This window comes from Struthio camelus, chromosome 11 (assembly GCF_040807025.1).
Source record: "Struthio camelus isolate bStrCam1 chromosome 11, bStrCam1.hap1, whole genome shotgun sequence".
Taxonomy (NCBI): Eukaryota; Metazoa; Chordata; class Aves; order Struthioniformes; family Struthionidae; genus Struthio; species Struthio camelus.
The window spans coordinates 26044738-26061881 of NC_090952.1; the positions used below are offsets into that span (position 1 = coordinate 26044738).

Here is a 17144-nt window from a genome sequence, read left to right on the forward strand (position 1 = left end):
TCCGTCAGCTCCCGGTCACTGTGACGAAATGTTTTATCTCAAATCTTTGCACACAGCAGAAAAGAAAAAAGGAAACTGAGGAATCTGACCCGGCTAAGAGTTCATTTTCTCTACAGAATCTTTAGCACAGTGAAACTCTGCTCTCTGGCTGGGGTGCTAGACGTTCTAATAATGTGTTGTTAATAATATGCAGTGGACTCCTTTCATCTGTAGCAGTGTGGCTCCTGAGAGAGTGTGAGGGAGCTTTATTTGCTGTTCTGTTAGAGGAGACATCTAGTCTGGGTGACAAACAACAAATACTGGTAACGAGCTTGCTCTGGAGGATGCATATCTTGAAAGAGTAAAGTCTCCAGATATTTCCTTCTAGGAAAGATGACTTCTGTTGCAGCAATGACTATCTCTTATTAAAGCGCTGCTTTTATGAACAAAAGTAATGGTTCTGATCTGATGCTGGCTTGATTTTGCCAAATTTTCCTTTTGACTAAAAAGATAATAAAAGCATATGGTGGTGTGGTGTTACGCACAGGATTCCTGAGATCTGTATTCAGTTGGTAGACCTGCCCCAGTAGTTTCCAAGTATTTATAGCTGGCAAGGCAGGCACCGATGTGCATAAATATCTTGGTGACTTCAATAAGGTGCATATCTTGTGATACGAAGCAGAGAAATGAAGCAGTAGTTTCCTGCCTTGTAGGAGTAAAAAGCCTCCGTAGGAGAAGGTAAGATTGTTTTTAAAATGCCTTAATTACTTTGGTGTCTAAATTCCATTTTCAAACTGACTAAAATCTTTTACAAGCATATAGGTTCAAGTAGTCAGTCTTCAAAAAAAGCTGCAGGTACTTTACACAGGCTCTAAATAGGTTTTTAGCCTTGGCAGCATTTAGAAATCTGTAAGCTCAGACACGTGATCCCATTCTTGCAGCTTTAATGAGTTAACGTGCATCAGCCAGACTCTGGTACCCATCTGAAATGTGACACAAAATGGACCGTTGTAGTACAGGTTAGGGGATGTGATATTAAGTCACTGTAACGTGGCTAGGTTCCTGAGCCCTGAGTCTCAGGTACTATGTGTAGATGCAAGTCATAACAAACACTTCTGAAAATTTTACTCTCTGCCTACATCATTTGGACTCTTCCCTTAATACAGTAAATATACAGGATTAAGCTTCTTGGCTACATTTTTATATATATATATGTATATAATGTAGGCTGTATCCTCATGCAGTGCGACTTGCTTTCCTCCAGTGTCTGTACTGCCTGCAAGTCTGGAGTGTGATCTCTCCAGGAAGAGGCTGCTCTCTGCAGCTTTTCTCCCAACCCTCTCTTTAGACTTTCTAGGCCTGTAACATTCCCATCATGGTTCATTGTATACGGATCACTAAGCAGTTTCCTTTCTCTTAGGGCACCTCTGTTCTGTGTCTAAGTGAATCTTCAGCAGCTCCTCTGTGATCGTTTTTCTGCTCCTTTGTGTGTAAAGCCCAGTAAATAGGGAGGGGGATGGAAAGGCACAGCATAAACATGTTGACAGCCTTTGAAGAGCAGAAAGGTCCCTGAAAACACTTCCCTCCCCTTTTCTCCTGCATGTCTTTACTTTCTTTCCTATCATTTTTTTCTTTCCATTTTTCTCTCTTCTTTTTTTTTTTCTTTCTTTCTTCGTCCCTGCCCCAAATTCTGTTGCACTCTTCACACCCAGCCCTTGTTCTTTTGGTGCTCTTTGCTCCAAAAAGGTTTCCTCTCTCCGCTATAGTCTTTCTCATTTCTCATTCAGGAAGGGCTTTTTTAATCCTTACGCAGCAACAAATGAAAAGGGAGATTCATTCTATTTCTGAATGCATGGTAACTGTCTGCTTATATGAATTGCCTACCGATTCTTCCTTCTCACCCCAGGTATCATGCTTTTAGAAAGTACCCTGCTGTTTTTCTACGCATTTTGATACTAATGGTAGGCAAGGTAGAATCTGTGCTTGGAAAAATTTTGTGCTTACTGATACTGCCGAAGGAGGTGCAATTATTTGCTTGACATCAGTTATTTAGACAAATGAAGGAACTGTATGGCAGATGTTTGGGCAACCATTCCTGACTCTCTTCAAGCTGAATTTAGAGCTTCCTTCCTTCCTTGTGAAAATGGGCACTTTGTGCTCTACTCACAAGCATGCTTGCCTACCTAATGTACTGGAACTGGGCAGATCTGTCCCTCTGCATGCGATCTGTTCTCTCTAGCTTTGCATTTGCAGGTAGGCACAGCGTAACCAGTGTGATCAATGGTCCTGCATCAAAACCGTATTACTGTCATTTTGACGAGGATGTCTGTGCCAGAATTCAGAGTCCCATCTGTTACCTCAGTTAGGAGGAGACCCAGATGATGGAGTCGTGTGTCCCTGGAAAGCAGGTCTTTGTAGGATCTCAGAGATAAACAGGATTCCTTCAAGCCATCAGGTACAGTTTTCCTGCTTGCAAGCCTTTCACCATTCTCCAGCAGCTGGATACACAAATACACTGTGAGTGTACGGCTCTAGAGAAAGAGTTCTTTTTTTTTTTTTAAATCTATTCCTCTATTCTCTTTTTAGCAAGTATACACTTTAACATATATTCTCAGTCAATATTTAGCTCTGTCTGTTTTAGCAGGAGGCATATGCATTCAATTTGGGATTTGGAGGCTGTTAGGATATCAATGACTTGTTTCTGTATGTAGGAACTTCATGATCTCCAACAGCTTCTCCAGCCCTAGTTTAGGAATTAAGCCCACCAGGCTCCACCAGCTGCTTTTCGGCTTGCAATGTCATGTGGGTTTCTCATCAAAGGTTGCTTGACAAAACGCTGCAGTGCTTTATGTGCAAGCCAAAGATCGATTGAATACAGACACGTGAACATGCTCTAAACTGCTGCCTTCCTCACTGCTGCTGTGCTGTGCTCTCTGCAGCCTTTCTTCACTTTGCATTCTCCATGTTCACAGCAGTGCCCTATATGAGAGATTATTGAGAATTTATTCCGCACTAGTAAATCATAATCTTCTTCCTATCGCAATCCGCTCTCTAGACTTCTTTCCCAAGAATACAGTATCGTTCTTTTAAAATACTTTAATTGGAACAAATCACGATCCCAAACTTCTCTCCCATTCTTATGCTCTAAATCAATGCATTTCTATATAGGCAAAATGAATCAGCATCCCTTCTCTGCATGGATGCTAAACCTCTGTAGACTATGTTGTCTAACAGTTGGTTCCTAGGTTGGTTCCTTGGCTTTAATTCAGAAGTATGTTATCCTGGTGATTTAGCATGTTTTATAAATAGTTTCAGGATATTTGAATCAAGAAAAACTGAAAAATTATGGAAGTAATAAAAATGATACCTGTCTCTTGCACAGTGCTTTCATCACTAGATCCCAAAGTGCCCAGGAAATGCTCCCTACCATTGTTAGTGACATCTCTCAGATTCGGAAGCAGGAGAGAGAGTTTTTGTGATCTGTTCTAGCTTCCTTGGCAGCCTAATGGCAGAGTTGCAAATTAAACTGACCTCTGACTCCGAGCCTGATATTTCATTAACGCAAGCGGGAGCTAAGAAGGAATATGCGAGTTCTGAAGAGGGTCTTAGCATCTTTGTAGTTATAAAACAAAAAAGAGAAAGTTCTTCCTCCCATTATGGAAATACAGGAATAGGAACAAAGATGTCTGTTTTGAGGATATTATTTTTAAAGAGAAGAAGGATTATTTTGAAGGAAGTTTGGTTAATCCACACATCAATAATTGCGGGGAGCAGGAGGGGAGGATTCTGTGCTTAAGTCAGTAAGGGAAAGAATCTGGTGAATTTTGCGAAGGGTGGCAACAACATTTCCTCCTCTTCAGTACAAATAAGATGATGATCCTCATCTTTCAGGAGACGTGAGATTACAAACGAAGGAAGTTGCAGTATTTGAGGAGAGGGAGGCTGCATTTCAGAAAGCAATTCTCTGAGATAAAGACTGTTTTAGAAGAGCAAGTAACAAGAGGGAGATATGGGAAACGAAACAGTCGAAAGTAATAGCCTTAAACTATATCGACAGCTGAAGGTGTTGTCTTGAAGGTGGGAATGCTAGAATTTCAGTTAATGTTGTTATTGGTTAGTAATACAAGATACTTAGCGTTATGGATGTTCCAGCTTAAGAGCCATCTGGCCAAAATTAATATTGGCTTTGAGCACAGAGAAGTAATAAAGACTTTGAGGTCAGGCCATACGCAGCTCTTATTTCTATTTTTTCATTTTCATACTAAGGTAATGTTAATGTGTCTTCATATAGCGCAGCTTTCACCAGGCGTTTTCAGGTTGCATGCATTTGTATTCGGCATGTTTTGTAGTTTGTAGATTTGTATGTTTATTCAGCATGGCTGATTTTGATTTCATAAGTGTAAATTGGAATCTGTTTCAGTGATTTAAATTGACTTAAACTCCGTCGTTTTAAATAGAGTTATACTGATGTAAATCAGAATTTGACTTCACTTTCACTCTCATGTCGTGTAAAACCTGGCTCAAATTTATCTATTGTATATTTGTATGTTGTATTTAGCATTTTGCGTATTGGAATGTCTCTCTTGAGTATGTGCAGATTTGTAGTTGTGCTAACAAGACATGCCTTTACTGTTTAGTAAAACCTAAAAAGTCTGAAATGTGCTGTTGGGCAAAGGCATGCAGTAGGCACCACTGTGTCTTTTGGAAGCTGAATTCTTGAAGTTCCTTGTGAGATTAAGTTATCTTCAGAAGTCAAAGCGTATAAAACTTGGCATCTCTTCTCATAAACTTTCCCATACGCTGTACACAGTTGGAGTGTTTACATGAAAGGGTGCATTTATGACAAATCTGACTTTATTTTCCTGATTTCCTTTGAGTTCTGAAGTGCTAGGCTGTTTGTGCTAGTTATATTCTTGAAACACGAGGTACCAGGGGGACAAGGATGATGCTCCCAGCTATGAAAGCAACTCCTTCCCCAGAGATTCTGTTTTGTCTCAAAATTTAAACTAAACTGACATAAAATTTTTTCTTGCTTCTTTTTGCTGTCCCTAAACTATCAATGATTTAGGATGCATGTACTGCAAAGTACCTTATTTTTGTGGTCCATGCTGTCTGTTAATGTCTTTGTGCTGTGCTCTGTCTCATGTGCATGTGTAACTAGGCTTGATACATACTCGCTTTGTTTAGCTGTGTTGTCATGTCCCTTGTACCGTTGATGACAGATGTATGCTGCAGTTTGATTTGGTTGTCTGTCTGTTGAATGGTGTGTTTGGAACTGCTTGGATAGTTCTTCTAATACAGGACTCTTTCTTCCCCTCCGTTCTCCTTAGTTAACCTAGGACTTATTATTTGTGTCTGTGTATGTATGCATAAAAATAGCCCAGAAGAAACTCGGTTCTGTTCTGCCTTCCTATCCTTACCTAGTCTTTTTTGTTTAAATATGGCTTTTCAGAGCGAGAATTTTGTTGCCTCACTACAACTGTTGTGGAAATAGAAGCTACTGAAGCAGCTTTTAAAAGCAGATGTGAAGTGTGTACACATCTTGGGTTCGTACTCGGGTCCCATTTCAATATAGTCATGTGACGTTTCTTCACGTCTTGCCTCGTTATGTGTTCATGGACTCTGCTCCTGACTCTTCGTTCACTTACCTGGGAAGAAAGGAAAGGTTCCTTGGAGCTGGCAACTCCTGTGCTGGGGCTTCTAGCTGGTACCGCTGTGACGAGCACATTGGTTTCTTGAGGACTGTCCCAAAAAGTGTTTTACTGAAGATCAGATATATTTTGACTGCCTTCTCTGGATCTAAACTGGTGACCTAGAAAGGCTTCTGATCCTGTTTGTATCCACCTTCCAACAGTGTTGTGGGATTAGAAAAAATTTTGTTCTATAAAGGTCCCCAAACTGACTGCAATGTAAACTTCACCTTCTGACCTCACTGACCATGGCAGTGGGTAACTGAGGTAGGTTGGGCACTGCTGCTCTATGCGATAGCATTTCTTGTCCAATATATGTCAATATATAGCCCACAGAAGGCCATGTGCCACTGGGAATGGTTTGCCAATGGTGTCTTCCATTGCTGCAGGAGGGGCGTCTTGGATCTTCATTTTGAGTTACAGTAGGATTACCAGTTTTGGGGACTAAACATATGAAAATGGATGCCCTTTGTAAACAGAGGGACTGTGAAAGCAGTGATATTTCTGTAGAACATGACTATATGAGTGGAAAATTAACATCCTTATTTTGTGAGCCCTGAGGAGATAAGGGCTAGAGCTCCTTAAAAGTTGTTCTGAAGAAGATCATGAAGTTGGTGTTTCCTGAGTTTTAATTTTCCAAACTCTGTTTATTTTCTTTTATATAAGGTGGGAATAATGTCACTGACATCTCGAACAGAGTTTGAAACTCCTGGGTGGAGGGACCTAAAGAATTGCAAGCTATTTGTTATGTACGGACTGGAATCCAAACTCTAGGTCTGCTTGTGTCCTCAGCCAAGTTAGCAACTCAAATCCTTCTGTTTCTGATGAGCTGAGACAAAATACCCTGACATTTAAAAAAAAATCTTGGATCAGAATTTCTCCCCAGCTTTGAGAATTGGCTCTTCTTTTACTTATTTTCCTCTTTTAAGGAGAATAGGAAGCATATCTAAAATTAAGTGGTTATCTTATTTTTCCTCCTTAACTTAAAAATAGCCCATTTTAAATTTAAAGTTATTAAATCTCACGCCAGACATCCAAACTGCAGTTCAGAAAAAAGGTGAATGTGTCTAGCATTTTCTAGCATACACATGGCTGAACCTAACACAAAATGAGAGCTGCCAGCCCTGAAACACAGTTGAGAGCCATCAGCAAGCAGCAGGAAGCGTGTCTGAGTCCAGCAGTCTGTGTAAGGTCTCAGGAGGTCAGACTACAGCGCCTTTTGTGTGTGTTTGTATTTCTCCCCTCCTCCCTTTCTCTCCTTTTCTCTCTCCCTCCATGTGTATTTTGTCTCCTCCTCCTCCTATGCGTGTGTCTTTCTTTGCATCTCCGCTCTTCTCCCTCCCCTCCTTTGGATTGATTGCTAGCCAAGGGACCTCCAGAAGGTCCAGGCACTTTGCGGGATTGTCCTTGTTCCTCCCGCATTTGCCGAGTCAAGGGTATCTCTCCCCAGGCTGGGAGAGATGCTGTTACTCCTGGTGATATGATTGCATAGCAACCCAGCAGCACAGGGCGGTGGAGGAGGAGAGACAGTGAGAGCGTGCACACAGCAGCGCTGAGCCTCAGCATGCATCCCTGTCACAGGGACTCCTTTGCTGATTCACAGAGGCAGCCCCAGTCCCTGCTCCCGAAGCCCAGCTGCTGCCTGCATTTCAGACCTGGCGGACTCGGAAGGTAGGCCATGACAAAATTTGTTTCCCACTCAAATCCTGGCTGTGCTGGAAAGGGGAAAACATCAAAGGATGTTTAACCTCGGAAATACACTCTGTGTTTGTGCGCGTATGTGCATGTGTATATCCCTTCACAGTAACACTGCCCATGTACGTGCGGGTGAGGAAACTTGCAGAGAAGAAAAAAACGGGTGGAGGGGACACAGTGGGAGAGAGAAAGGTGGCCAAGACTGATTCCACAGGGGAGAGGCCAGGAAATGGCAAGCGATGCAAATTCCCAAGGCAAGCAACAGTAGCAAGCATCCCAGTTATCCCTAGCTTTGATTCTGTTCACATCGAAGGCTTATTTATCCTCACCGTGTTTTTGGCTGAGCTGAAGGGCTGCTTAAAGCAGGGTGTACGGTGGCCTTCTAGCATCCTCTTGAAAGGTTTAGACCACAGGCAAAGCAGAGCCTGAAATATTTTTTGAGTAGTAAGTTGGACTCGGGCAGTAGTCCCAGCTCTGCCCTTTTCATTAACTTCCTTGCCCAGTCCATCCTTGCTCCTTTTGTGTTTTGGCCCTCCCTCCCCCCAGCTTCTTCCCAATCCCTTTCACTCATTCCTCCTCCTCTCCCAAGGCCTTATGTTGCCACTGACCTTCCTTTTGAGGAGGGCAGCCCAGAGCTGCTACAGAACCATCTATAGGAGACGTGGGACATTTGCCGCTCTGCAAGGCTGAGCGCTCTGCCTCCCTCTCCTTTCCAGACAGGGCAGCCGAGGGAGCAGTCGATGAAGATTTAGTACTGCTTGGCACGACGGATTCTAACTGGTCCCCAGTCCAGCCCCTTCCCTTCAGTCTTCCCGTCTCCACGGCGTGGCAGGCATGTAGCTCCGATGGCGAAATTATCGGCACTTTATTAACAGGGTCTCTTTGCTGAGATTGTTCTTTGTGGCAAAGGGGAGAAGCGTTTGCTCTTGTGCTTTTGAATGCTGTGCTGGCTATGAGAGAAACTTAGGTTTGACAATTAGATTTTGTTTATCATTGAAAAAAATTCTAGGCAAACCTTCCTAAGTCTATGTTTTATTGTACCCTAATACTAGATCCTTTACACCTTCTCTCTTGCCACTCACTGATCACTCTGGAGCCATGAGAATTTTTGCTTTATTACTCTTATTAATGGCCTTTATTGCTCTACTACAGTACCCTACGCAAATATACCATGTGAAGTCCCAGCTGTAGGGCTCAGTCATGTTGGGAGGGATTCCTTTTTCCTGACAGATCTGCAAGTGTGTGTGTGTCCTGATTTTGGTTCGATCGGGCAGTTGCACATGGTGAGAGTGTCACTTGACTGCTGCATGGATTGCCAGGCAGGACTCTGGCAAGAGCAAGTGTGGAATGGGACTCCAGAAAGGGAATGGCATATAGCCAGGGAATTTTAAGCTATCTTGTTTTGCAGCGCTGTGTCTAGGAGCACATGTGCCTTGAGCGTTGGAGTGGGAAGGCAGTTGGGTGTTGTGTTGTAAGGCTGTGTCCAAGTTCTCTTGTTAATTAAAGAAATTAAGATGAGGACAGTCTCTCTGCAAGTTAGTACCTGAGACAGATAAATCACTAAAAATGGCCGAGCCTGTGACCACAGATGGAGTTGTTCAGATTGGAGTGGCTCTTCTTAAAACTAAACAGAACGGGTTAGTGAAGGGATTAGGTAAATGGATTGAAACGAAAGCCCTGAGTTCTTGACATGAATAGTGAATTTCTGACTATAATACTATTCTGACGAATCCATTCAAGACTTCCACTTTAGGCTAGGTGCCAATGATAAAAGCACAAAAGTGGAATTGGAAATCTCATGTAACAGGACGTACTGAGCAGACAGAATTCACTCTTCAAACAACCTCATTTTCACAGGTGTATAAAGATCAAACTGAGTTCTTAAGAGTTGAGCCAAAATAGCTCCATCCCTTTTCCTTTACTGTTTTCCCTAGCATAAGAATAAGGTAGCTCTAATGCATCTCAGAAAAGAAAAGGAGGGAAATGTGACTTCATGCAGCACGCAATCCATTTATAAAATGCGTTGCCTTACAAGCCCAGAGAACTCATTGCTGTGGCTGGGAGTTTAAAAAGCTGTGCTTTGGTGGGGTACGGAACACTCAGCACACAAAAATATATGTTAATGTAACAGTGAGGACGAGAAAATGCGTCAAGGAAGCCAGAAGTTAGCACAACGTTACCTTTGTTTACGCTGCGTGGTTGACGTGCTCTTCCCATCGCTGCTAATCCTTTATATAGTATGGCAAATGGATGATGCGTTTTCCACAATGCAGCAAGACTTGTTTCCTGTCTCTGACAGCGGGGAAGGGAGAGCTCAGGTTGTTAGAAGAGAAAGACAAAGACAAGATTCAGGATTTTTAGTGAGTTTGAATAGCCTGTTTTCAAGGCTACAGAACATGACTGAGTCTCTGAAGAACTGGCTTCAATTTTTAAGGTTGTTGCAACCTCCTTCCAGTCATTAGGCAAGTTACAGCTCCCCTGCTGTTCCCTGGGTGAGGTGGGGAGGATGCTTGCACCTTTCCCTATTTCTTTTGTCTGGCAGGTCTGTTAGACAGCAGCTTCTCTCTGTCTAACACAGTGGGGCTGTGTTTGCAGCTGGGTCACTGAGGTACTAGGATAATTATTTGTATTACTTGCCTAATTGAAGGAGCAGGAGAAGCTATAGGAAGAATTCCTACGCAAGGTGACTTTTAGGGGCAGCAGCTTAAAACCCACTTGTGAAGCTGGAAGAGCCTGTGAAAGAATTTTAGATTTTAGTCTTCCTAAATAAATTGCCCAAAGTTATTTTTAAGCAGAGTGAGGAACAGTCAGTTCTGCATGGCCATGCTATGGGCAGGCACCCACACTCATCTGGTCAGCTGGGGACATCAACTTCCCTGTTTCCTGGTGCAAGAATGTAATTGGTGGAATATTTCAGCTTGAGTTTTTACAGAAGACACTGTATGTGTGTGTATAGAAATATATATATATATATATATATATATATATATATTCTTTTGCCTAGGAAAATTGAGATTGAGTGAGCAAGCAGAAGAGACCCTTCTTCTTTATTAGGACTGGTGCCACCTATTTATCCCTTGAATTCAAAGTTCATTTTGGTTATGAGCTCCAACTCCAAATGGTTATTTAATAATGCAACTCTGTAGATGCCAGAGTGCCCCACTTCACCTGCATTCGGTGAATACAGTATCTTCTATACCGCTGCGTTGCTACCAGACACAGCAGAGATTTTGCGTTACTTCTTAAGGACAGCTGCCTCATCATTATGATTAATGAAGCAGACCTGGGTACTTAGGAGGAGGTGTCCTGTCCTGCCTGTGAGGACAGGCACTGCTGGAGAGGCAGTGGGAGAAGGTGGAGGTTCCTGTCAGCTCAATGTGCCACAACACGTGCACTGCTAAAGCTGGCTGCAGCTTTGGCATCTGGGCTTTCTGCCCTTGGAGGATGTGCCTCTAAATGCCCGTTCATGTGGAATATTGCTGATGGTCCCTGTCCTCTTTCCTTGTACAAAAGAGCAAGTGAGATTCAGGGGACTGTGGAGTGATTTTAAGGAGCATGTCTGGCTATCTACTCCTGCTTTGTAAAGAGATGGAGACTAAGGACCCATGCTCCAGGAGGCAGATGTGTATTATTTATAAGCTTGGTCCTGGTAGGGCAAAACCTTCTCTTCCTCTTCTCACCAAACCTTGACCTGGTGAGGTCTTGGGAAGTAGGTCTGCTGGCCCTGGATCCCAGGCTTAAATTATTTATTTATACACGTGGAAGGCAATTTATTCTGGAACAGGATATGCTGTCACACTGTCAAGGGAGTCTAGCTGTCTCTGCCAGCTTGGGAATGCTCCTTTTGTTAGTATATGCATGGGAGCTGAACTTTGAAGTATCCACAAGCCTCTCACCTTTCCCCTTAAAGGACACTGAGCATACTGAGCTCAAATGTTATTACTTCTCTTGTTCAGTAAGTTAAACAAAAACAAAGTCATTAACATTTCCAGCAGCAGGGAATGTGTTTATATTTCCATTCCCCTCATGGGATAAAGGCTGAGCTGCCTTGCCTCATAATGTTGCCGTATTTTTTCCTTATGGGCCAAGAACTGAAGTGGAAAGTTTCAGTCTAGAAGGAACATTTTGGAGGAAATTAGTAGTTCAAAGCATAAGCCTTGTGATAGAGAGACCTTCTTGACCTATTTGTTGTTGTTATAGGGAGTAGAGAGCTGGAAATACCAAATCTGGCATCGGATTCTAGTTTCCGTGAACGGTGCCTGATCCTTGGGGTTAACAGCAGAGATGCAGGTTAGCCCACAACACGAATTGCCTTGACGTTTAGGAGAGTTTGGATCTGAGGTTGTATCAGGACTATTTGTAACAATGACAGTGAAATGTTATGCTCCTGGATGTCAATACCTAAAAAGGTGAAGGAAGAAATACTCTTGTGCAGTGCACGCTCTTGTGGTAAGCTGTTCTTTCTCTTGCATGGGATGGAGAAGGTGCTGCAGAAGATGGGTCACAGTCTGTGTACTTGAGTGCTGCCTTCCAGCCAGTCAGCACTGCTGCTGCCGTGGAGCTGTAAATAGGAGCAATGCAGAGATCCCTGAGCAGAGCAGTAAGTGATGTTGTAGAGCTGAAGCAGAACTGGTTGTGCAAGGGCCATTATAGCTGCCTTTGTCAGACAGCTTGGAAAGCAGTGCAATGAGCCAGGCTCTCCAGTGCTGATTTTGTAGAAGGAACAGCTCAAGCAGGAAGAGGAAAAAGGCAACCGCTTTGTTTTGAGTACTCCTCAGTGCAGGAGCATTCGGCTGTTGAAATGCAATATCAAGACTTTTTACTTCCTTATTTTTCAGCTAGGGGATCATCACTAGGCTAAAGGGTTGTGGCTTGGTTACTAATGTGTTTGGAAGCTGTAACACAGCAGTGTGAAACATGTAACACTGTGTTTCTTAAGGTGTACTAAGAGCACAGGCATGTTTTGGGTGCTTTTGGTGTTGGAGGATGCCAAGCAATCACCCACCTTTAAGGAGACTGCATTTCTAGAGTGATCTGATCTTTGTGCCTGGATCAGGTACCTCCAGGAAAGGCCAGGTGCCATGTGAGATATACACTAGCGAGAAAGGTTTTGCTCCATGCTCTCTCCACCGCAGGGGAGTGCCTCAGTGCCTGCTTTGTGGTAAACCACAAGGCCGTTTCTCATGATGAGCTCACATGGAAATTTTCGCCGGCTCCTCATTACATAGAGGTTGAATTTTCCCTCTTGCACAGGAATGTGCCCAGAGGATCAACCTAGCTTTGAATATGATGTGGGTGCCCGGCCACATGGCTCCCCACTCCTTGGCAGGGCCAGAAAGAATATTTTGTGTAATAAGCTGTGGAAAGCAGCATTCTGGCTGCACAGAATGGGGCTGATTCCTGCAGTTCCCTTTGTCCAGGCGAGTATGAAAGGTGACCATGAAAGGTGTAAGCTTTCTCCTTCCTTGCGAAAGCTGTTTGTACAGTGGGTGTCATCTCCTAGAGCCTCCATTGGGCTAGTGGCAAGGCCTAGAGGTGATTACAGTCTAATGCAAGTGCAGCATCAACATGATGTTTTCATAGGGCCCCAGAACTGATCTGGAAAGGGGAAGCTCTAGGCTGCTTAATATTCCCTTGTGCATATGCTTCTACACAAGCACAACAGGATCCGCTGTTCTGTGCGCTGTGGTTGCCATTCTTGTACCGTGACCCTGGTTCAGCTCCTGGGAGATGGTTCTGTCTCACTACACGTGCAGGGCCACGCTGATCTCCATCAACAACTACCTTTCTTTTTGAAAGCATGGTATACCTTTTCCTTCCTCGTTTGGGGCATGGCAGGCAAAAACGTTTCCCTGCTGCACCAAGCTATGGAGGGATTCCAGCTGATAAGAAGCTGTGCTGCATCTCGGCACAGGACTGGATTTGCAGGAGACTGTTCTGTCCAGCTGGTTCAACGATCAAGAGAGATGGAGCTTTTGGCTTCTCCAGATCATCTGTTTTGTAGCCTCCTTTCCCCCCTCCTTACTCTGATAGTCAGATAGAGTTTTCTTAATTACACTCCTTTGTATTTCGTGCTCTCTCTCCCCTCCACCCCTCAAAGGTAACCAACCTTTGAATGTCTACAATCATTTGGCGTGGATTTTTAGCCAGGCCATTTTAGCTGCCGATGTTTAAATTTCTTTCACTGACCTTGTGACTTGGCAGTAGCACGCCTGATTTCCAGCATCAACGAATAGCAGAGTTCACAGGGATGAGCACTGGTGTGGGAGAGGCGAGGTGGATCATACAGCTCAGTTCTTGACAAGCACAGGCAGCAAGCAATAGGCATTTAGTCCAGAAGCATCCACAGCACATCTACTCTGCATGCTGCAGTGCTCAGACACTGTACCATACTGGAGCTGGAAAGTAAAAGTGCAAGATCCAGGGCTATTTTGTGTGCTACTGCAAAGGAGCAGAAATCAAGAGCTTTTCTCCTTGCCTGGCTCCTTCAATAGCAGGGAATTTGGCAAGTGATCACATGTAGTGCGTTTGCTTGCAGCCGTGCCTCACTTCCTGGTTGTCTCTCTCTCCCGCTAAGTATCTTTCTTTGTATTTAGTTACTTCCACGGGTTGTTTTTTTTTTTTTTTTTTTTTTTTTTTTGAGTTCTCCATATCTTGGCTTTATCTTTGCTATTTCAGAGTGGCAAAGAACAGCTCAGCTCTTTCCACCAAACCTGTAAGGAAGGTTCCTGTGTGAGCAAGGTATTGCACAGGATATGCTTGAGGTAGTGGCAAAAGCCTTAGCTTTCCAGCTTTCCAGCTCTTGTTCTGCTACTGCTGCCTCCGACAGGCTTTTGCTCACTTGTGCCATGGCTCTGTGTCCTCCCAAACTTTGTCATTGCTCAAGGAATTAAGGACCCCAGCACCCAGGAGATGCTGAATGTTAATGGGGCAAATTCACCTTGTGTAACTCCAAGGGAGCAGTGGATGATGCCTCCTATCCATAATACTGGTAGGGAGCATGGAGACCTACCACATCCTACATGCAGGTACCTGTAGGACATGGCATCCCCTTTTTTTCAGAGCCCTATCTACCCTGTGCAAGGAGGCTTATTCTGAGCAAAATTCAGTAAGATTAGAGCAACCTTCCTAGAATTGCTCCCCCTCTCTGCCGCTGGTGGTGGGAGTAGGAGATGATGGGAGGGCTGGCAGCAGGGTATCCCTGTGCCCATTGTTAGAGGGGCTGGGTGAACCTGCCTGGCTAGCATGCCTCATAGCAATTACATTGCTCTGTGCCACAGAGAAACTGAGGGTCTTGGGATGGTAGTTACCATGAGACATTGCAGAATCTCATCAGCAAAATGCCATGAATTTTCCAGCCATGTGGGATTCCTCTGACAGCACCTTTGAGGCAGAAGAGCTCTCTGTGCCCTGAGGATTTTATCTCCACTAGATAGAATTTCTTGGCTAGCCTCATCTAGAGGTTAGTTGGATGTTCAGCAACAGCTCAGACCTCGTAATAGGGTAAGTGTTGGCAGAATAAGGCATGTGTAGTGCGTGTTAGTATCTTCTGCCAAAGGCAGAACTCATCCACTGCTCCCTTGGAATTACACAAAGCGAATTTGCCCCATTGACATTGTGGGGCTCTGAAGACCCTGGGATTTATAACCATTAATGTGTCATGATAACGCTGCCAGTGACAGGAGAAGGGTGGGGGATGCTGTGATACACAATCTGTCATGCTTGTTTGTGCAAATGGGTGGGAAGGGTAGAGGATGGGACCTTGGGATTATCAGCATATTGGAGAGCTCAGTACAGGCTGTTCTGCTGGAGGAGGAGAGAATTATGGCTCTACAAACTGCTAAGGGATTAAAAAAATCATAACAGGATAAGCTGCTCTCTTAATGTGCGTAATGGAGGGGGGAGAGGCAGTGAAAGCCCAGGCAAGGGAGTGAGGGATGGGAACGTGCAAGAGATGGGCAGTGTGTACCAGGGCCTGGGGCTTTCTCCTCGCCTGGCTGTCCACTGCAATTGCTCTCTGGGGAGGACACGCTTCTTGCTCCTGCCCTGCCAGGACCAAGCACTAAGTGTCTGAGCTGATCCAAGTGGGCTGGATGTGAAGGAGGCAACGTACCTTCTTCCAACAGCATCGCTCTGCCGGTACCTTGCAGGCAGCCCCACCTCTGCTTTAATGTGAGGCCTGGTGGCTGGAGCCAGCTGATGGTCTGCTTCTAAAAGCAGAAAAGCAATCACAGAATCCCTCAGCGCTGCATCTTAGCCCTTCACAGGCAATACTCAAGCTTCGCTCCTGAGCTGCCAATTTGTTTGACCCTGGAAGTGCCGAACCTTTATGGGCAAGGCCCTGGGTAGTATTCGCAGTTTTTGCATGTTAAGTCTCCAACCTGCTGTGAACCTGTTTATGCTCAGCTCCTCTTGTGGTGTTGGCACTGACTAAATGTACAGTTGCATGATCGGTCTAGGGATTTGTCCAGTTCAGGTAAACCATTACCTTGCACCATGCTCTCTGGGCTTTTTCTCATGGCTTTCTGTAAAGCTGAAATGATGCTGGCACTGGGATACTCACTATTTTAGTTCCGTTACAGTGAAAACCAAAAGAAGCAGCGCATTGGCCAGAGGTTATGTTTCAGATCTGTAGAGTAGGCAAGGGACCCCTGTTAACTGGCTTTATGGATCATACAGTTTTAAAAACTGCCTAAGAAGAGTAAATTTTAAAATTCATAATGAGTAAGAGCTCATAATGAGGTAGCTGATCATGTGAGATGCATGTACAGATGACTGAAACTCTAGAAAATGTTCTTTCTGAACATAAAAGGGAAAAATAACGTGTCTGAAAATGTTTAAACATAAATAGTCATGACAGTGCCCTGAGGACAGCGAGATCTTCTTTCCCCTATGCTTTTAAACTCTGTTGGGCATCTCTTATAGTTCAAAAAACCCAACCCTTTAAGATGCAACACAATCTGTGGAACTCACTAACTCAGGATATTGTTAAAGCAAATTATATAACTAGGTGCAAAAAAGGAGTTGGATATTTATATGGAAAAAACTTGTAATGTTAGCGCTAAGATTAAAAAAAAAAAAAAAAAAAAGTTGCCTCGTCTTGGTCTTCATGCAGTTGCATCTTCCTAGTCTTCATGCTTGATGAAGGAAGCACACTGGGCAGCTGGGAAGGGGTTATCTCCGTGAGGAGGTGTGAGCTGATCCAGGGGCTCTCATGCTGCATTTCAGGTGCTTGTGCCCAGAGTCGTCTGCATCCCCATGAACATCGGTTCTGATGCAGCCCCTGGTCGTGCAGGAATGGCCCTCTGTCCTCCCACGGTGTCCTGAGTGGCATGTTGCAGACCAGGCGCAGCACAGCAGAACTGCCCACCCGCTGTCTCAGGTAAGAGTCTGGGAGCCTTTCTCATGGCAGCTTCTTGCAATGGTCACAGATGTCTGTATGTAGACCAAACAGGACCTCCTCTGTTCCTGTTAGCAGTTAGCTCCAGCCCCCCATCAGCTTCTAGTTAGCGAGAATGTTAGCTCTCCTGGTGTGTTATAGCTGCCAAGTTTCCCAAAGTGGAGCAAGAGAAAACAACCTGCAGAGCTGGATTTCAAACTTCCTTCAGCATTATAAAAAGAGGTGGCCACCTTTAGTGGTTCCTGTATATTTGGTTGGGTTTACTTTTTCCTGGAAATTTGGAAGAATGTTGATTTTTTTTTTGTTTGTTAAAAAAAAAAAAAAGTTTGTTTCTAATCTTTCTGGTTGCAGAGAAGAGCTCAGAAATATGCCTCTGATGG

The 17144-nt window shown here is 44.1% G+C and overlaps 1 protein-coding gene across 7 annotated transcripts in view; it reads left to right on the forward strand.

Moving 5' to 3' along the window:
• The window catches only part of DRP2 (dystrophin related protein 2), a 37841-nt gene that overhangs the window by 2017 nt on the left and 18680 nt on the right, over positions 1-17144 (forward strand). For 2 of the 7 annotated variants that reach the window (XM_068956789.1, XM_068956792.1), the window contains exon 2: positions 16593-16746. In XM_068956789.1, coding sequence (XP_068812890.1) covers positions 16639-16746 — 108 coding nt within the window. In that variant the 5' untranslated portion in view covers positions 16593-16638. Of the gene's footprint in view, positions 1-7032; positions 7341-8080; positions 8197-14585; positions 14868-16592; positions 16747-17144 lie in introns of those variants that run through there. The other 5 variants (XM_068956788.1, XM_068956787.1, XM_068956791.1 and 2 more) reach the window with 5 other exon arrangements.